The 22303-nt window shown below is 35.2% G+C and overlaps 2 protein-coding genes across 2 annotated transcripts; both read right to left on the bottom strand.

Moving 5' to 3' along the window:
• Positions 1-241: 241 nt before the first annotated feature.
• Positions 242-9423, bottom strand: LOC114404652. Its single transcript, XM_028367522.1, has 7 exons — positions 9138-9423; positions 2193-2405; positions 1826-2089; positions 1193-1728; positions 837-1044; positions 499-752; positions 242-416 (listed from the first exon to the last, which is right to left on the bottom strand). Exons 1-7 carry the CDS (start codon positions 9420-9422, stop codon positions 245-247), a joined length of 1932 nt encoding a protein of 643 aa, XP_028223323.1. The 5' UTR covers position 9423; the 3' UTR covers positions 242-244.
• A 120-nt stretch (positions 9424-9543) lies between these two features.
• Positions 9544-12738, bottom strand: LOC114404655. The gene is made up of 2 exons (XM_028367523.1): positions 10377-12738; positions 9544-10133 (listed from the first exon to the last, which is right to left on the bottom strand). The coding sequence occupies exons 1-2, from the start codon at positions 12736-12738 to the stop codon at positions 9544-9546; spliced, it is 2952 nt and encodes a 983-aa protein (XP_028223324.1).
• Between the last annotated feature and the right edge of the window lie 9565 nt (positions 12739-22303).

Here is a 22303-nt window from a genome sequence, read left to right on the forward strand (position 1 = left end):
GCATATACAACAAAATGTCAATCAATAATGACCATTAAAGAAGGCTTGCAAAAAGTTATATGGTATGAGATAACCTATTAATTGTAGCTTTGATATGCATATCAGGTTTCCTACGCAAAGAACAGAACCAAACAACATGTTGCCTAGGACACAAAATTATGAGTTGCCAATGTTCCCTGCATGTCATTCACATTAGATACGTATACACCCAAACATCATTTGAAGTATGTTTGTTAAATAGCACTTACTGATGGAAGTAAGGTCCAATGTACACCTCTCGGTCAGATTCCTTAAGCCATCTTTCAAGATATTGTTCGCATTCGCTGCGTCTATCCTTTGAACAAACCAACGACTGTGGCTCAAGGAATGCATACATGAAACCTTGACTGAATATCTGACTCCACTCATGAATATACCTATTCACATGATTTGAAAGTATTGTAGTGGATCATGATATTGAATGAATGAGGAATGAGTTATATGAAGGAATTCACTTACATTAACCATAATTGTATGACAGATATGTTCAGACTTTTGTCTCCTGCTATTATTTCAATAACATCTGAATATGTGATGAATATCGATGTAGATGCATCTACAATTCCAAGAAATCTCCCATCAAAGCTGATTTGAAGTGGCTTGTCGTAAAGATCGAAACTGTACTTCATCAATTCACGCAACGGATCATCTGCGTTCACATTAGCCGGCTTCGGCACATGTGCATCCTCGTTGTGTGGAATACGTTGTGGATGCTACATGGTTAATGAAAGTGGGTGAGTATTTGTACTGTAATCTATGAATGTTTTACTTTACGTATGTCAAATGAAACATGTTACCTCATCTAATACAGCTTTCACAAGGTGTGTGGGCCAAGCTACAAATGTATTGACGGCCTGCTTCACATATTGTATTTCTGAGGTGGCATAGGGGACCTCAGCCTCAGGATCAATAACTGTTTCTACACTTACCCTGACAACATCATCTGCATATGCCACTGTGTGTATGATTGAATCCCCCTCCATTATTTTCCCCATGGCCACCAACCTTAAATGAACCATAAACAAAGCTTTTTTTAGTGCATATAAAACAAAAACTAAACCATGAACAAAACACAAACCAAACCCAACAATTACAGCTGCAAGAAAAAACAAAACTCCGATTCAATTGTAAGTAAGGTAATATTTCTACAAACCTTTGTGTACCATCGTTACGCTGCACAAACAGTCCCATCAATGGTATGGCATCAGCATCATGTTCTTGTGAAGCCTGCGCATTGGTAACAGCATTACTTCCCTGTGTGCTGACACGCGCACCTAGTTGTTGTATGTCCGGCTGAATTTGGAGTGCCTCTTGGGATCCTTTATTTGACAACTCTTTTTTAATAGCCTCTTTCAATGCATTGGTCATTATTTCCAAGCTCCTTTTATTTTCCTCTTCTAGCTGAGTCCTCAATTCTTCCTTAATTTGAGTCCTCAATTCTTCCCTAATCTGGCCAGTCATGTCTTCCCTAAGCCTTGCAACAACTTCATCTAGTTGTTGTTGGCTGATGGACGTGGACGAGCTGCTGCATGTCCTTGATGCCCTTCCGTAGTACTGAGTAATAGTGACACCTGAGCCTGCTGCCCGAACGCGACCCCCATGGTCAGGTCGTCCAATGGCAGTGTTCAGTATGTCTTGCCGACCATGGGGTACAAACGAACCCTGCGTTACCTGCTCTTCTAAGGAGTCCTACACAAAACAAGTGACACAAAAATACACAACGTGCAGTCATTTTCATTACAAAATACTTAAACATATGAACATTGCAACATATTGGTGAACTTACTATTTTATCTGCAATTTCCTGTGCAGAGTCAGATGTCATATTGCCAACAGCCCTGGTCCGAGCAACCTTCCACTTAACATGCCTTTTTATTGGGGATGGGGGTTCATCAACACTTGCTGGATTTTCACTCAACAATGCTTCCTCTTGTATCCTTTTTCGTTTCTGGTCTAACAATTTCTTCTCAAGCAAATCATATCCCCCACGTGAAAGTACGTGAGGGCAGTCGTTGTGTTTTTGAATTGATTGTGCTCGTTTCCTAATACCCTGTAATGTGACATACATAATTGCGGAGATTTTTTTGAAATTAAAATAATCAAATTGGCAAAAAAATATTCATTTGAAGTTACCATAAATAGATTCAACTAACCTCCCAGTTAGGTGTCAAGCGGGTTTCTTCAAATTGTTTCCACGCTTCAGGATCTAGTCCATATTTTGTCACAACATCCTGTGTTTGTTGACCTTCAGTCTTAGCAAACACAAATTTGCTAGTCAATGTGGACTTAAATTGCCGCCATCTCGTCGCTACTGTTGACATAACCTTCGTCTTCACCTTCGTAGCTTCTGCGATATCAAACTTTGCCTACATAACCAGGTGTCAAAATTTGTGGAAAAAGGCAGCCAAATGTATATCATTATACAATACTAGCAATCAACAATTTAATGACAATGTTCTGCCATAATACCCCAAGTAAAGCAAAAGCATCCAATCAGCATATAATGTAAGTTTACCATGCAGTCACAGCCATCAAATTTAATATCCAAATTGAACAAATAATAAATGAAAAAAAATATTGTGACACTCACTAATAACAGTTATTGCCTTAAAGTATGAATTCCTAGAAAAACTTCTTTTCATGGTTTGTTAAGAACATGCTTCAGCCTTCGCACAATTTGAGTTTTTATCAATGATGTTATTGATAATCCATGTACATTGATAATTCTTAAGTAATTTGAAATCATTACTAAAACATTGATTTCTCATGTTTTCTGCACAGTAGTTAAAACAACAGAGTAATAATCAAAACTTATGGCATACGCAGATTATTCACTAATAAAACAAAAGAAAAGTCGGTGCAGGTGATTAGTGAATTCATCTTCCAACTATGCAGATAGTATTTGCTGTTTTCCAAAATTTGGGTGCTAGAATTTCATGGTTCAATCACAAATTACCTTTATGCTGATGTTGTTATCACAAATTACCAACTATGCATTATAATTAATTTGTGGACATCATACCACCTATTTAACACCTAACATCTAATTAAATATTGAGATACATGGTTAAAAAATATAAATATAATAAACTATATGATGTGATAGAAGAAGAAACAAAATATAGTCAAAGTGTTTAAAATAGAAGAATACCTACCTTTTATTACAAATTTAATAAAATATGAAGAGGTATTTATCTCTCACAAGGCGACAAAAAAGGTCTGAATGTATGCTGTAAGAGGTATTTACGTTTGGTGCCTAATTATCTCCGAAGAAACATGTCTTAAATTAATTCAAAATCTTAGGTAAAATAAGCCAAGAAATTGACACATAAAAAAACCAAAAGCTGGTAATAGAATTGCAAAAAAAAGGACCAGTAGTGCTAGTATTGAAAATTTTATTTCAGCTATGTACAAACAGGTTATTCAACCAAGAAGCAATGTGCCCTTCAATCCAAAAACTTCCTAAAAATGAATCTGAAATCCACAAATAATGCACTAACAACAAATCTACACATTTTGCAAGCAAGGAAAGTTCACAAGCCTAGGCATCATGACTCCAATCAAATGTCTCAGCAATTAACTTCAAACCAGATAAGCTTAGTAGCAACAGAATTAAAATTCTTCGAATTCGAAGCAGAAACCCCATCCTGTTTCGAAGTAGTCTCACTCTGACCTAAAATGTGGAATATCTTCCACTCCCAAACCTGCTGGAGCTACCAGATACTTGTTCAGCTGAATTAGAACTATGTTCCGTCCCATCAACATCTCTAAGAAATTCAGGCTCCTTAGTGGTAACCATGAAGTCCATCAAGTTGCGGCTGAACCCCAAATCAGAATACACCCTCAAGGCATCCTAGATATGAAAATAGATACTACTAGATATAGCAGTGGCAGAACATTAAAAAAACTGATATATTGAATAATATCACAATAAAGCACCCATATATATGTTCATATCCTCTACTGTCAAATCAGACAAAGAACTCATATGACTGTGTCTCATTCCTTATGCAGTAGCCATAAAGCCAAATGAAAACAAGCTAAGACTAAGGCCTAATGATTTAAAAAAATAATACATTAAAGTACATGCTTCCTTTACTTATTTTGACAGTCTCATGCTATCATATATAAACATATTATGTATAAACATAATATTTTGACAGTCTCATGCTTCCTTCATTTTTTATTTTCCATTCAGCTACACGTGTTTTATTTTTGTATCCTTATACAAATTAAAGGAATTGTAATTAAAAATGTATGTGCCTGGTAAAATAATTGCTGCAATGGCATGTTGAAGAGTTATACAGTATCAGAGGCAAAGAAGTTAACATAGACAATCAAAGGCTTGAGAAGGGAGATTATAGTGAAGTCAAATGAATCACTGCAGCCCAGGTCTAATTCTAATTCTTAATTATGTCAGGGAGATTATAGTGAAGTCAAAGGAATCACTGCAGCACATGTTAAAAATTTTCTTATTATAAATTTATTAATATTTATAAAATTAAGTTAAAATTTAAAATGATACGTATCATAATTTGTGATTAGCAAGTACTTTATATTATCAGTAGATCACCTTTAAATTCATATTTATATTTAAAAAACGACCTAAGTAGATTAACAAAATTAGATATTGAAGTAAAATTGTAATTAAAAAAATACCACATAATTTAAAAGTTACATTTTAAATTACTTGTTTAGCTGTTATTCCTTATGGTTCGAGTAATAATAACGATAACAATTCAGCCTGAATTGTTTCAGATTAATTTTCTTTTTTGCAAAAAACAAATACGGGAACGAGCAACAATTTGAAGGTTGTACATTCAGGAACTAAAGAATTCAAAATAGCTAGTAATAAGAGGGATTTGTTTTTGGGATTTTCTGAGCACCAATAGCGGGTACGCTAGAAGCTTGCACTTGAGGAGGGAAGCATATTGGCAGCTAATGAACAACTTTCTTAACTATTTGCCGTTCAGATTTGACTGTTTCTTTTGGTAATATGTAAATATAAATAGTATAAGGCTATGGCTTATGGACATGGTCTTTTTGACCCCTAACAATCTTAGAAGTCAATATAGACCATGTTTTTACGCCATAGCTTATACTATTGTGATGTACATATTAACAAGAAGAACCAGGAAAGTCTGAAGGACAAGTAGTTAAGAAAGTTGTTCATTATCTGCAAACATCCTTCCCTCCTCAAGTGCAAGCTTCTTGCGTAGCCGCTCTTGGTGCTCAGAAAATCCCAAAAACAAATCCCTCTTATTACTAGCTATTTTGAATTCTTTAGTTCCTGAATGTACAACTTTCAAATTGTTGTTCGTTCCCCTCTTTGTTTTATGCAAAAAATGAAATCAATATCAAACAAAACATGCATACAATTGTCATCGTTATTGCTACTTGAACCATAAGGAATACCATCTAAAGAAGTACTTCAAAACGTTTATTTATTTTTTTTGGTATTTTTTGAATTACAATTTGACTTCAATATCTAATTTTTTAATGTACTTAGGTGGAGGATGTTGACGAAGAGAACGAGAAGGAAGAAAGTAATTTAAAGAAGATTAAGGAAGTGTCACATTTTTTTTTCCTCAGCAAGGAAGTGTCACATGAATGCTCGTTGGTGAACAAGCATAAGGCCATTTGGATGACAGAGCCTTAGGAGATCACAAAGGAGGAGTATTATGCTTTCTACAAGATTGACTCCAATGACTGGAAGAGCATTTGCCTGTGAAGCACTTCTCAGGTGAGGGACACTTATGCCTGTAAGCCTATCCTCTTTGTTCCTAAGAGGGCACCTTTTGACAAGTTGACACAAGGAAGAAGCCTAACAATATTAAGCTTGGTGTGATTTAAACAAGGAAATAACTTAAGACTTGCAATTGTAACTTACCTCTTCATCTCTTTTATGTTAAAGTTGTTGACATTGTGCATGGCACAATAAACAAGGAAATAATTGCTGCCTGCTCGTACAAAGATGCTGCTTCCAAGGATTCTGCAGACGAATTTGTGATGTCCCCAGCACAAACTGGTAGACATGAATTTTTAGCATGCTAAAAATTGTCCTACCCCACCCCAGCAACTGCAAGATTTAAGTTCTATTGGAACAGTAAATACAGGGCTGAAGCAGAGAAGATCTGAAGTAAACTTTTGTTTTGCAAACTTTATCTTCCTTGACTCAGATAACAAAAACATATCCTTAAATTACTGAAGCAGATTGGCATAATTTACTTGAAGCAGACTAATGAATTCAAGATACAAGGAACTTTTGCCAAGCTTAAAATTAAATTATGTGGGAGCAGAAACAAAGTTAATTTTTGAAACATAAGAGGCTAAGAGGTTTGAAAGTAAGATTTTAATAGTGCAAAGGGTACTTGCATGATAGTACCATAATCACTGGTCTACCAATCTTAGTGCAGGATTTTTAAGAATACCTTGATATGTGTATTATAACCATTCCTGTATCCACACTCTATCCATGGTCAGAATTAGGTCTACCTGGAATCTAATCTGATCTCTAATTTGTACCTTATCTAGTACCTCTGGTACTCTTTAATATATATATTTTATCTTTCCTGTATCCACACTCTATCCATGGTCAGAATTAGTTATCTCCAACTCTTATTCTATCCCTTCGTTTCATCTTTCAAATTCTTATTAAAATATTAATTGTACCTAGTTGTTGAATATCTAGAGTAGACTCAGTAGTTTAAAATAAAATTTATAAATTGAAAGTCCAGGTGAATAAAAACAATATTTTAGGAAAATATAATTAACTCATTTGCGAAAAACAAGAAAAGGAAAGTTGATGATTGAAATATTTTCTCGCTGGAGCATATATAGTTGTTAAACAGAGACGTATGCTTAAGAAATAAAATAAATTCTGATAGACCTGGGACAAATTAGTTTTTCTATTTGTTACAATATCCTAAAGCATAATAGCATGAGTAGTAACTATCAAAGAAAACGACTGCAATCGGAAGTCAATAGGTATTTGTTAGTAGCAGTTAAGATCATATTGGTCCAGAAACAACTGGATAAAACTAGGAGAACTAGTATTTGATGTTAAACATGTAGCAAGAAATTCTCCCCTACACACATCTATAAGGTTCATATAAAAGAGCTTGTTGTAGCTACAAAATATAGATCCTGTGTTGCTGGAGGATTGTTACCCCTAAATTGACAAGTTTTAGCCACGTGGGGACATTAAGATGAAGAGCCATTGGGTTTGAACTTGGAGTTTAAATTATTGGGCCAACCTACTGTCTGATTTGCCTGTCTAGTGAAATTGATGGAAGTTCTGGGTTACACTCATTTTAACTAAAAATTCTTGGGCCCTAGGACATACCAAACACACGCCGCTCTTTCAGACCGATAAAGAAAAAAATCAGGGTTTTGTTTGTTTGATGTTTTTTTTTTATAAATAATTTACAGTTTTATAAAATTTTAACAGATTCAAATGTCCAAGAATTGTAATGAGGCCTTGCTGGGCAAATGGGGCTGGGAATTGGCGACTAATCAGAATCACTTTTGGCCCAGAATTGTAATGTCCAAGTATGGTGGCTGGAATGCTCTGATTCATGGGAGAAACTCCACAGCTTTCTCTAAGTGGTGGAAGGACTTAAAATCTATTTTCCAGCAGCAGCACACTAATAGGCTATTTTATAATTTGTGTTGGAAGTTGGGTAATGGGGCAAAAATCAGGTTCTGGAAGGATAAATGGAGAGAGGATGATTTAACTCTTCAAGAAAAATACCCTACTTTGTATCAAGTGAGCTACCAGCAGGATTCTTCTATCAGCCTAATGGGAATTCTTGTTGATAATAAATGGGAATGGAGGATGCAATGGAGGAGAAATTGATGCTGAGATTGATGCTGTCCAGATTTGCCCAACCAGTATGGACTCCCTTATTTGGAAGGTTGATCCTAGTGGAGCCTATTCCACAAAGTCAGCCTACAATATCCTCAAGAATGATGGCAGATCTGTTAATGACGACAGAGCTTTTAAGATTATTTGGAATCTGAAAATCCCCCCAAGAGCAATTGCCTTCTGTTGGAGAATTTTCATTGTTATTAATCAACACATTAAAAAATAGAAATTACATATTAAATTATTATTGACTAATTTTACGAAAGAAACAGATTGCCTTCTGTTGGAGAATTTTCAGAAACAGATTGCCTACTAAGGCTAACTTGAGAAAGAGACACATCACTTTGCCTTCGTATAGGTGCCCGTTATGTGATAGTGAAGAGGAAGATATTGGCCACATCATGTTCTCATGCAGAATGACTAGGAATTTATGGTGGGAGGCTTTGAGATGGGTCAATAGAGTGGGCCCTTTCCCCATTGAACCTAAAAATCATTTTATGCAATTCTCTCATTGGAATCGCAAAAGCTTTATAGACAATAGATGGGTGATAAAAATGCTATTAAGTGTTAACTGAGTTTGTATAATTCTAAGTGTTTGTAAAAAACAAAAAAGAAAAGAAGTTCCTATTAATCATAATATTTGGAGGGCCACTGGATTATGTGGATTGGAAAGCAATGCTTTATTTGGCGGTGCAAGTGGGTAGGCAGCTATTGTCATAGTTTTAGGAAATTTGGGATGTTTACAGTGATACAAATCAATTTATTCCATACAAAAATAGTATAACATAAAAATCAAACTTATGGTTACATTAGCATAAAAAATAATATGCATTACCCTATTAAGTATTTAAGGATAAAAATACTACCCCTGCTCCCTAACACAAAACCCATGCCAATTTTCATTTGTTTAAGTTATCAATTTAAATTTGTGAACTTATTATACACATGATTTGTTCTGGTCTCTAACTTTGATCTGACAATATTTGTTCTCAACCTCATCTAACTAACTAATATTCATGTTTAAAATAAAAACTGCCCTTGTGCTGTTCTTTACAAATATAGGAGTCTAGGATAGTGATTAACTATTCAAATAAAGGACAAGTCATTTAAAATAAAGGGCATGAAACACATGTACAGATTATAAAGGACAACTATTTGTTATAGTCAATTATGTTTTTAACAGAAAAATTGATTCTTAATTCAAATATTGTAATTGGTATGAAGGACTTACTAGAATGTCATTCCACACAATCTCCTTTAGCGTTTCAGGTACGTCTTTCCAATTATTGTGGATAATGGGAACCTTTTCTCGCGCCACTACGCCTAGGTAGCTGTGGAACTTTTCACGCATCGGTCCGGATGCTCTCCCGGTAGCGGGATCCACATAAACAGCCGGTCTGGGCTGATCCACGGTTCTTAATGTCAATGTTCTCAGCCGTGTCGTTGTTCTACTCCTCTTGGAAGTCGCCTCTGATTGACCATCGGACTGCGGAGGAGACGTCGGATCTGTGGCCATGATCCTGTAAATAAAATACACAATTAATATTAACGATTACATTTAGACATTAACAAAAGAAAAGGCGTAATACTAACATAATCATTATATTTACACATTAAACAAAGCATTACTTTCGCACTCAGCCTGTAGGGATGTTTTCCCATAGACCTTCATCATGATCTACACGATTTGCATGTCCATCATCCACTTCATCAGCTTCATTCATTGAAGGCAATTGTTTTGAAAAACTAGACATTTGACCAATGTCAAGGGTTGACTCATCATTATGGTAATTCATTCCACTTGGTCTTCCTTGCAGAGCCACAGACAAACTTGAATTACATGGATCTTGTACATAGAAAACTTGTCTGGCTTGTGCTGCCATAATGAAAGGTTCGTCTATATATGCCACCTTACTAAGGTCTACCAAAGTAAATCCCAATGGATCTTGAAACACACCCGTTGTCCCGTTCACCCACTGACACTTAAAAACAGGCACTCTAAATGATGTATAATCAACCTCCCAAATTTCTTGAATGACACCAAAGTAAGACATGGATGCTCGAATGGGGTTGTTATCCGATGTACTGGAAAAGTGCTCCGAATCAGCATCAACACAGACCCCACTGTTTTGTACCGAACTTTTATCATCTTGGGACTTTGTGTAGAATGAATAATTGTTAATGTCATACCCCTTCCATGTAGGGACATTCAAATTTGGGCCAATGGCTAACAATGTGAGTCATCTGGAAACACTTTTATCAGCAAGTATTGTTTGTCTAAACCAATTTATGAAAGTTTTGTTGTGCTCTTGCAATACCCTCATCATGTTCATTTTGGGGTGACTATCTCTAACATGTTTTTTGTGAGCCTCTATGTACGGAAACACCTCTGTTGTGTTGTTTAATATATACAAATGTGCTTGTGACACGTCATGTCTAGTCATTGTCACAACATTGTATCCACGAGTACCCTTGCCGGCTATTGGCTGGTCATGCCGGGATGCAGGAACACCGACAGGTTTCAATGAGTCAATGTACTGTGAGGCAAACTCAATGCATTCTTCAGCAACGTATCTTTCCACTATTGAGGCCTCTGGTCGATGTCGATTCTTCGTATAACCCTTTAAGACCTTCATGTACCGCTCAACTGGATACATCCATCTAAAATACGTAGGACCACAACACCTTATTTCCCTTACCAGATGAACAACTAAGTGTACCATAATGTCAAAAAATGAAGGAGGGAAAAACATCTCCATTTGACAAAGGACAACGACAACCTCATCTTCCAAAGCATCCAACTGTTTAGGGTCAATGACCTTGGCACATATAGCATTAAAAATGAAACACAAGCGACTGATTGCAACACGGACCTTCTCAGGCAATGTTCCGCGGATTGCAACAGGCAAAAGTTGTTGCATTAACACATGACAATCATGTGATTTCAAGCCAACCAACTTAAGCTCATTCACAGACACAAGACTCTTGATGTTTGAAGAGTAGCCTTGTGGGACTTTGATATTATGCAAGCATTCACAAAAACTTCTCTTTTCAGCTGTTGACATTGTGTAACAGGCTGGGGGCAGATATGTCCTGTTACCTTTTGAGATAGGATGCAACACTTGACGTATACCCATGTCAACCAAGTCTTGACGACACTTGAAACCATCCTTTGTCTTGCCTTTAATGTTTAGGAGGGTCCCAATTAAAGAATCACAAACATTTTTCTCGACATGCATGACGTCTATACAATGCCTAACATGATGATCGGACCAGTACGGAAGATCAAAGAAAATAGACTTCTTTTTCCACATGTTTGAAGTGGATGATGGTTTTTTTTGGGACTTGCCGAACATATTTACGACATCCTTGACCCGCTGATATACTTCATCACCAGTTAATGGATTTGGCGCGGTTTCATGTTCTTGACTTCCATCGAATGCCTTCTTCAAGCGTCGATACGGATGATACTGTTTGAGAAATCTTCGATGCCTAGTATACACAGTCTTCTTTCCATGTTTAAGTTGGCGGAAACTAGTATTCTGCTCACATATAGGACATGCGTGATGTCCTTTGACACTATATCCACTTAAATTTCCGTAGGCTGGAAAGTCATTGATGGTACAAAAAACCATTGCACGCAACTTGAAAGCATGCTGCAAATTTGCGTCCCATACATCAACCCCTTCATCCCACAATTTCCGCAAATCGTCAATTAACGGTCTTAGATATACGTCAATATCATTACCTGGTTGTCTTGGACCAGCTATCATCATACTCAGCATAACATACTTTCGCTTCATGCACAACCACGGAGGGAGATTATAAATGAACAGCAAAACGGGCCACGAGCTATGGTTAGTAGTTAAGGTTCCAAATGGGTTCATTCCGTCCGTTGCAAGACCAAGCCTTAAATTTCTAGGCTCGGCCCCAAATTCAGGATACAGACAATCAATTGCCTTCCATTGCGGGCTATCTGCAGGATGTCGCATCAATCCATCTGATTTTCTAGTATTTGCATGCCATATAAGGTTCTTTGCATCTTCCCCATTAGCAAACAACCGTTTAAACCTTGGTATTATTGGGAGATACCAACACACCTTTGCTGGACGGCGGTCGGCGTCTGAGACTAGTACAGTAGAATCTCCGTTGGTCGGTCTGTACCGAGAAACCCCACACACAGGACAGTAATCTAGTTCAGCAAAATCATCTCTGTACAAAATGCAGTCATTACAACATGCATGAATTTTTTCGTACTGCATCCCAACTGGACATAAAATCTTCTTTGCTTGGTAGTGATTCTTTGGCAAGATGTTATCAGCAGGAAGCATGTTTGTCAACAACATCAGCAACTCACTAAAACTCTTGTCACTCCACCCAAATCGAGCCTTCAAGTTAACCAGAGCTAACACAGCTGACAATTTTGTGAAAGATATGCAGCCGGAATACAAAGGCATTTTTGAATCAACTTCTATGTTGTCATACAACGCTGCATGTGCCTCTTCAAACCCCTCTTGCCCAAGATCACGAATCATTTCTTCTATAGGATTTCCGCTGTCTGTAGTAACATCGTCAGCCTGTGACATGTCAGCTGTATCGAGGGATTCCCCATGCCATATCCACTTTGTGTAGCTACGAATTATTCCCTCACAAATAAGATGAGTTCTTATGTCATCAATTGTTTGGCGCCTCCCATTTCCACACTTCACACATGGACAAAAAAAATTTCCCCACATAGGTTGCGCTTTACTTTGAGCAAACAGCAAAAACTCTTCAACACCATTCTCGTACTCTTCAGTTATACGTGATGCGTTCATCCAACTTCGATCCATGTTACACCTTCTATGTCAAACGTTAGTGGCTTAGGGGTTACTTGACATGCATCACAAGCATAGAGCACCAATTGCAGTAGAAAACACACCAGAACTGCACCTTTTGTACAAAACGCTGCAGTGGAAAACACATTAGCAATTGCAGTTAGTTGGACCAGCAATGCTAACAAGAAAATTGGTGCATGGCTGTTTCAAGGGATTCGGCATTTTTCAGTTTGTTGGCCTCTATTACCAATGCTTATAAGAAAAAATGAAGAAAAACTGCACAAACGACAACATCGAAATTTAATGACGAAAGTGGTGCAATTGAAATTCAACATCATTTTTTAAACATTTATAAAATCAAATCAGCTGAATTTGGGAAAAATAATCTATGTCAAAGTAGTTGATTTCTGGTGGTAGAAGAAATTTCACTTCCTAATGGTGGCAGGATTTAAAGAGTATCTTTCAGCAGCAACACAATAACTGCTTTAATGATAATTTAAAGTGGAGGGTGGGTACGGGGTCCAATATTAGTTTGCGGAACGATTTATGGCTGCAGGACAACTGTAATATCCAACGAAAGTATCCCCAATTATATGTAATAAGTAAACAGCAGAATTTTCTAATTAATTCTATGGGAGAATTTGTGGACGGCAGATGGGAATGGAAGTTATCTTGGAGAAGGGACTTTTTTTACTATGAAATACAAATGGCAGCTGACTTTGTAGATGAGATTCATTCTGGTCACATACATGTTATTTGCAACTCTACAATGACAAGGAGACTTTGGTGGGAGCCTTTGAGATGGGTTAATAGAGTGGGTCCTTTTTCCACAGACCCAAAGAACCACTTTTTGCAATTCACTCAATGGAACAACAAAGCTAGTATAAACAACAGATGGAAATTTCTGTGGTTAGCTCTATCCTTCTTCGTCTGGCATCATAGAAATGCTATGATTTTCAAGAACCACCCGTTTGATCCTGAAAAGGTTATCGATGATACCTTGTTCCACACTTGGTCTTTGTTAAAATGTGCAGAGAAGGACTACACCAGGGACTACACCATCCATATGTAGCAGTTGCATGTGGAGGTCAACACCAGGTTGTCTCATGAACGACAACTCCATTAGCCATCTTCCAGCGGTCAATGACATGGTGTGCATGCAACGGGACTCGAGAAATTTGAACACCTTGCAATACATGTTCTGGGGGTGGTCGGGTAAGGACATAAAGAGGCGGAGATGAAGAGATTTATTGTAGAATATTTCAGTACACCTAGTACTGAATTTTATACATAATATATTTGCTTTTTGCCTTGCAAAAAAAACAACAAAGGAAGGGTAAATGTTGACACCTCTTCCAAGAGGTGCAGCATACATGTAATTAAGTTATGGGGTGTAGCTGGTCCACAATACAATCCTCAAATTCAACCACAATTGGGGTTAATTTATACTTGTTCCTATAGTACCTATGGTACTCTCGTAATTGTATGATATTGGCACAAAAATACATAATAAACATCATACTAGACAGCTCAAAAGAACAATTACACGGCATGAATATGAAGGCATTAAACGAATACATGCTTTCAGGCATCATACATGTTTGTGATTTGTGGAATTTCAAAAACATATTTTAAACTATTACTAGAAACAATAAACACACCTGCAAATAATGAAAGGAGTTCTTTGGTGATTCTTTGGTGCCTGATTCAGCCTGAAAAATAATAACACTTTGGTCAATCAACCGCTTCTATGACAAACATTTGTGTAATATGTAGAAAATAATTTGTGGCAATCAACTTGATATGATACAGAATTAAATTGCAAGGCATTTACTAAAGAAAGCAGTGAAGACAGAGTTCCAACAGTCATATATAAAGCTCAAATGATGGAAGAAGGTCTTCACTACATCATATTCTTTCTAGCTATATAAAGCTGAAATCATCATTGCAAGACAGGAATATATAATTAAGAAATGGCTCCAAAAAAACAATTAGTGTAAATTTTGAAATGGAAATGTTCCAATATGATCTGATTTGTATTGTAGAAATTATTGTCCTAGCATTTGGATGGAATCTCTATGCCCTTGCCCTGTTTCATTTGACATGTACTTAGATTTTGCTTTCCTTTATTGAATCTGATATCACAACATCATATCTTGGCATCTACAAATTACAGCTAGCATTTGGATGATGCTCTGCTTTTACTTTGGTCATGGCTCAAGTCCAACGAGAAAGATTTTACACTTCACTTTAATCAATGTTCTTCCAATGTAACACTAGGTTTCTGTACTTAGCTTGGGAGTGTGGGGGCTGGACTTTTGTAGCATGGGTTAGGTAGCAGGGTGCTATGGTGCTGGCTTTGTTCCTACTAATAATCATAGGAACCAGCTGGCCCCTAAAATTTGTAACTTCAGTACCACTGGTACTCATTATTAATATATCATATCTATGTTTGCTGACAAAAAAAAAATTAAAAGAAACTATTTGTGTAAATTTTTAATATGATTAAGCATATAATGTAATATAAATTACTTAATTTATATGTATAAATTTCATAATAGTGGTTATTCCACTATCTACTATCCTACTATACCAGTTTTGGGGTGAAATGCTCTGCATCTGTATTCAGGAATTGATAATGATGCATACAACTCTCATTGACCATATTAGCCCAGAAAGGGAGCTTGGACTAGCCTAGCCTGAGTGTAAAGGGTGAAGGTTCCATGTGATGGGGTTAAACTGGTGGTATATTGATGGAAAATTTAATGGGATCTTAAATTGTGACCAGTCCTGATATCAATTGGTGGGAGGTATTGGTTTGATTGACTTAGGGATATTGTTGAAAATCAACCTATTGTTCATATGGAATTAGAGGTCAATTTGTTTTTTTAATAGGGCAGAAACATTTATCAGGCTGGAGGGGTAGAGAAGTGAATGTGCAACGGGATGGGTTGAGGTTGAGTACAACATGTTGGATTCTATATCCAGATGATGCAAAGGCCCAAGCTGTTCACTCAACAGAGGCAATGGAGCCTGATAGGGGGGCACATCAGGATTGACTGAGTTATATCCGAGTGCCATGGTACACAGTCCTTGAAGCTCTGAACACAGATGGAGCTTCATAAAGGGCCACATCATGGTTAGTCAAGACATATCTGGACGGTACACTAAGCAAATGGTTTTTTTTTCCTAAAATACCAGAGAATGGAGTTCTTGCTCATAGTAATGCCACCAAAAATAAGAATCCAAGGAATGTAATTAGAAACCTTGGAACAAACACCCCCATAGATATTGGGAAAAACTCTAACAAATGAATGAAATTAGAAACCAAGGAATGTCTATTTTTCCTTGATTAGTAATATCAGCCTGTAGAGATTATAAAATTTGATTGCATCATACAAAGAAGGATTGGTGTAACAGAAAAGTGCAACAATGAAAGCTTTCTGAACCAAATTCTCATACAAGGATGTGAGAAAATGGGCTTCAAAGTAGAGTCTGTGGCTATAAATTCCTCAGCAGATGACTATGTGGTTCATGCTGTTATGGTTGCAGAACAAGAGATAAGAAGGGAACTGACTCCACTTGGTTGGTTGATTCTGTAGGCAATGGTGCAGTGATCCTCACTGGATGTAAAGCTGAGAGATTCATACTTGAAAATGTAAAGAATGGAATGAAGAAAAAGAAGTGCTTAGGAGTGATTGCTGCAGCAAGTTGGAGGAATAAGGTAAGAAAGAAACTCCAAATTCAATACAAGGTAACCATCTCAGCATGTGGCTTTCTCAAGACTCATCCTCTAATGATTTCTAGTGGACTAGTATGCTACGAAGACATAATTTGCACCAAGAAAATAATTAACTAGAAACTAAAAGTTTGCAGTGCAAACCTCCTATCATTTATGCTAAAACACACTGCATTATCCCATCTTCGCGATGAGTCCATGACAACTAAGAATATAGTGAGATTTCAACTCATGTAAGCAGACAAGAATAGACCATAGTCACTGTTTACATTATTTCCTGTTTATATAAATTTCTCGTTAAATATTTAAAGAAAAGGAAAATAGTAAAGTAGAGCTATTCACCAAAATAAATTTTATATATAAATAACAATAATAAGAAAATCATTAAGGATTACGTTGTTTATGCCCCTCAATAACTAAAATTTTCAAATTGAAATTCTATATTTTGTTTCAATTATTTAAATTATTAATAATTGGGAAATAAATAATTTTAAATAATATTAAAAATGTTGTAAGGAATATATCTAGTGGGAGAGCTATTTTTAAATGATTGTGAGTAAAAATAGTAGGCTTAAATATATTTTTGATTCCTGATAAATATCTGATTTTGCGTTTACTCTTTAATAAATTTGTATTTTGCGTTGAGTTCTTAATGAAAAAAAATAATTTTATTTTGACCCTAAACACTTATTCTTAGTTCCTAATAAATTAGTAAATTTTGTATTTACTCCTTAATAAAAAAAATTATTTGTTATTAGTCGACAGTAAAAAAAAATTATTATTTTATTATGGAGTAAATACAAATTAACTAATTTATGAGAGACTAAAACAAAATATCAAAAATAAAATATAAAATTGTTATTTTAGTAACGACTCAGCGTAAACCAAAAATTCATTAGAGACCGAAGAGAAAAATGAAATATTTATTACAAATCAAAAGCCAAAATAGTAAATTTCCTTCACTTGTATGATTTAATTAATTTATGATATTTAAAATTTATAATAATATTTTGAATAATATGTAAATATAAATAACAATTAATTATATGAAAACTATTAAAATTAAATATTATTTAAAATAAATAATTAATCTTTTATTCTTTAATAGACAATTCATATTTCATTAGTAATTTTGTTACAAGAGTTGCTTAAGGTGTTTATTAGCAGTATCTTGTACTTGCGAGAGAAAAACATACTAATTGTTATATTTTGTAACATAAGTATTTTTTTTTCTTAACATAATCATACAACATTAATTGATCATAGAAAAAATATATTAATTGTAATAAATATCTACAAAAATGATATTTTTCGAAAAAATTCAATCAGTCTTTCATTGAGGGTTTCTAATGATATTAATATTGCTTGTTGTAAGTATATTAAAATTAAAAACTATAAAAAAAATAATTTCATTGTTATTAATCAACACATTAAAAAATAGAAATTACATATTATAAATTAATCAAGTAGAAACACATGTGACAAACATGTCTACTAAAATGAATATCTCTACACATGAGAAGGTTATTAAATAGACCTCACTTTGAATTTCAATCAATAAATAATTTTTTGTAAATATAAAAAAGCAAAAAAAAAATCACTTAAATATTATATATTTTAAAATCTAAAATTTTCATGTTCTTCCAAAGAAATTGCTGGACACAAGAGAAAGCACCACCAACCAATCTTTATTTGATTTCAAATCGTGAAGGTGGCCATTGCATATGGAGAAGATACGGGGAAAATTCTAAAGTGTATCCTGAAAAGCTTTGAATTGGTCTCTGGTCTTAAGATAAACTACAATAAGAGAAAATTTGGGTGTTTGGGCAAATCCGAGGACTGGTGTAGGGAGGCAGCATCTTCTCTCAATTGTAGTCAAATGGATATTCCATTGTCTTACCTTGGAATTCCTGTAGGGTCAGCTCTTAAAAATAGGTCTGTGTGCAGCCCATTATTAGCAAATGCGAGGCTAAACTTACAAAATGGAAGCAAAGAAATCTATCAATGGGGGGTAGAATAACCCTCATTAATTCAGTCTTAACAGCCTTACCCATTTATTTGCTATCCTTCTTCAAGATTCCTAAGCTTGTGGTGCAAAAGATTACATCTATACAAAGGAATTTTTGATGGGGCAGCCTCCAAGACTCCATTAAGATTCCTTGGGTGAGGTGGGACATAGTCTGCCTACCTAAGAGTAAAGGTGGGTTAGGGATCAAAGATTTGATTAAATTCAACGAGGCTTTGCTTGCTAAATGGGGGTGGGAGTTGGCAAATAATCAGAATCAGTTGTGGGCCACAATTCTATTGTGTAGATATGGTGGTTGGAGGGATTTGATTTCTCATAGGAACTGCAGTTTAGACTCTCCTTGGTGAAAGACCTCAAGGTTATCTTCAAGCAGCAGCAAAGCAACACAATTTGTAAAAATAGCTTTATTTAGGCCATAGGTAAGGACGGTCCATGGAATACAAACCAAGTACTTATTGGCTTGACAACAAAAAAAACACTCATTGGAAATATATATGTTTAGCAATTAGCATAGACTCGCTGAACAGGAATGGAGAAATATGACATAATTAGATTTTTCCTTTCACAAAGAATGTAGAAGAAACTAAAGACCTTCTCTTTTAGGGGTACAAATAATTTGAAATATAAGTAGAAATTGGCCTTCTGGGCAGAGAAGATGCTAATGAGGATGACAATTTGATAACACTAGTGCATTGACTAGAAACTTGCTTTAGACTTGGTCATGCAAATTTCATCATGCTTATGTGTGTTACATTACATGTATTACAGGTGTATGCATGTGAAAACAGAAGAGAATGTCCATGACCTTGAATGGAGGAAAGAGATACAAAAGCAGAAAAATTGCATAAAACTGGATGATGTTGGGCTTTCACATAATAGAGGAAGAGAGAATATATATATGTGTGTGAGTGTGTGTCAATCTCCTGCAGAAGCAGAAGGAACAAAAAGAAGTGGAAACCAAGCAATTCCAAAGTGATGATGCACAGAGAAGAGAGAAAAATTTGAGTGACCCAAGAAGAGATGTTTTTCTTTCTTAAACTGACCAGAGGAATATCTTTATTTTCTATGTTTAATTTTTTGCTTTTTTCTCTTGCAGAGGGAACAAAACAGCTATAAAGGAGCCTAAAGAGTGTGTGAGAGAGGAGTTATGGGGTCTATATATATGAAGATGGCAAGGCAAGTGTTGAAAAAATTGGGTCGGAAGAATAAAAAACTCACAGTGAAAACTTTTTTTTTTAAGAAAATGTTTCATAAATACTCCATATATTATCCTACACTTAGAGAGAAAATAAAAAAGAAATAAAAATATAAATATAATAAAATTTATAATGTGATAGCAAAAAAATATTGATGATGTATTTAAAATGAAAAATGATTCACCTACAATTATTTTTAATCATAAAAAAATGTATGATTATTTTTTTAATTACATTACGTAAGAAAAAAAGGGTGGAATTTGGGGGTGTCAAAATCTGAGTGCATGACACAGATAAGAGTTGTTAAAATACATAAGAAACCAGTTCTGGACTTATCAAGGGCTGTGTGAAACCAGTTCTAGTAAAAGAAAAATGTACATGTATTTATATTGTTCACATTAAATTCTTGGTATGAAAAAAAAAGGGAAATGATAGTGGAAATGATGGGGGAGGGTGGAGTAAATGAATAAAAATGCAGTTTTTTATAGGTTGGCAATTGTTCTTTGCTTCTAATTAATGAGAAGATAAATATGCAACCTTACGCAGCACATTGAAAAAATAACAAAGTAAAACCCTTGCAGAGGAAAATTTTCATTTGGCAAACATAATACATGAGAAGGAAAGATAGAAAAAAAATCCAGTTCTCATAATTAATGTCGAACTCACCTATATACCCATCGGGTCAAGTGGCATAAATAGATGTAAAAGGATGTGTTGTATTGTCGAGCCTTTGTCATGTCTGAATAATGTTCGTTATAAAGGTGAAGGGTCTAAGGTGTTAGGGAAGCGGAGAAAAAAGAGACAAACTTTTTGGCCAAGAACATAAAGAAAAAGGAGGGAAGTGAGGTGTGTGAATGCGTGGGTCAGAGATGAGGCAGATATGCTGTGGTCATTTCATAGCACTTGTATGCAGACACAATAACGTGGGTGGGTATTTGGCTTGGGCCTCTCTCTAGGAGCATGTGGAGTCTGTCAAAGAGTGAGGGAAAAAACTAACAAAAAAGAAAGGAAGAGGTATAGTATATTTTTTGGTGTGCTTGATACTTCAAAGAACTTCTATTCATTTTAGAGGTTTATTTACAGACATTTTATCAATCAAGTGTATGGAGTAACTAATAGTCTTAAAATTCAAGTATTAAGTATATGGAAGTGGGTTAAATACTTTAAGCAAGAATTTTTCCACTTATAATATATGTATTCAATTTGACTTAATCACTACTAAAAGAGAAGGTCTTTAGTTTCTTCTACATTTCAAATTATTTGTACCCCTAATGGAGAAATATGAAATAGTTTAGATTTTTCCTTTCACAAAGAATGGAGAAATAGGGAACCAAAGCAAGATTTTAGAAAGACTTCATTGTGATGCACAGGAGTTGAGAAACCTCCAAATCACCATACAAGATTTGATGAAGAAAGTAGACATAACTGAGAAGAGCACAAAAGGAAAAAGTGTTGAGTTTGGTGAGGTGAAAGGGCATCAATCAAAATTGACATGGATGCATTTAATACCAACTTACTGTATTGCCAGTAAGATTGCTGAATGAAACCATGGTAACCATTCAGTCTACATCTTACTGTATTGGCAGTAAGATTGCTGAATCACTTGGCAAAGCATCAATCAAAATTGACACGCATGCATTTAATACCAACTTACCAATCAACAAAAAAAACTAAGATACACAAAGTTACCAACCAATAACAACCCATAACAAAATTTTATATTTTTAATCATTTCTAAACGCACAAAGTATATTTAATAAACCAAAAAGTACCTTGTGGTTGTGGCAGCAATAGATTCAAAAGCTGCTTCAGTCCTTATGCTTGTGGCAGCAATACGTTCAAAAACTTCTTGAGTAACTCTTCCAATCGATATAACTTCCTCTGAAAAAATGTAACGAAATTAATTGTCAACTTAGAAGATAAGGATCTCACTCTCAATTACGCATTCTAAACCCTATCACTAGTATTCATTTCATATACTATTTTGTAAGTACTAAAAAAATATGTTTAAAAAATACAAAGATATACCATTAACGTTATAGACTAAAAACAATGTGAAACATTTGATAATGGGCTAAAAATAGCAAAAAGTATTATTTAGAGAATTAAAATGGAAATAAAATAAAACAAGGGAGGAAAACATACTTTACCAACAAAAGAAGGACACAATAAAAATAAGCAAAACACATGTTATTCTTCTACTATCACACACTATCATTTTGCAGAGACACATCATAGGACAAAAAGGTAGACTAAGAGGCACCAAGAGAAGAGACTAATAGACTAATTCAGAGAATACAAAGTATTGAATTTCTCAAGACTAATGTATGTTTTATGAGCCAAGAGTTTCTTTTATTATTAATATCTTGATCTGAGTTACATTGGTGTTGATTTTTAAGTTTTGGTTTTCTGTGTTGTTTCCTTTTTTTCTTGTTCCTGCTTGATACATGTTTGCTAAAATGGCTGAACCCACTAAAATGCTATATCTTTCGGTTATTTTGGTTATGGAATGTTTATCTGGAGTATAGTCTCATGTATACCTCTCAATCTGTGGATTAAGATTGGTTTTTAAACAAATGTTACTGATATACTTAGTAACACTCTTTCTAACACACTATC

This window comes from Glycine soja, unplaced genomic scaffold (assembly GCF_004193775.1).
Source record: "Glycine soja cultivar W05 unplaced genomic scaffold, ASM419377v2 tig00105549_1_pilon, whole genome shotgun sequence".
Classification (NCBI taxonomy): domain Eukaryota; kingdom Viridiplantae; phylum Streptophyta; class Magnoliopsida; order Fabales; family Fabaceae; genus Glycine; species Glycine soja.

Coding starts and splice junctions, on each gene's coding strand:
- LOC114404652 (XM_028367522.1), bottom strand. CDS start 9,422: ATGGCCACAGATCCGACGTCTCCTCCGCAGTCCGATGGTCAATCAGAG. Junction 1,729..1,825: donor AGGAAATTGCAGATAAAATA/GTAAGTTCACCA, acceptor TGTTTTGTGTAG/GACTCCTTAGAAGAGCAGGT. Junction 417..498: donor GTCATACAATTATGGTTAAT/GTAAGTGAATTC, acceptor TCATGTGAATAG/GTATATTCATGAGTGGAGTC.
- LOC114404655 (XM_028367523.1), bottom strand. CDS start 12,738: ATGGATCGAAGTTGGATGAACGCATCACGTATAACTGAAGAGTACGAG. Junction 10,134..10,376: donor CCAGCCAATAGCCGGCAAGG/GTACTCGTGGAT, acceptor TCACATTGTTAG/CCATTGGCCCAAATTTGAAT.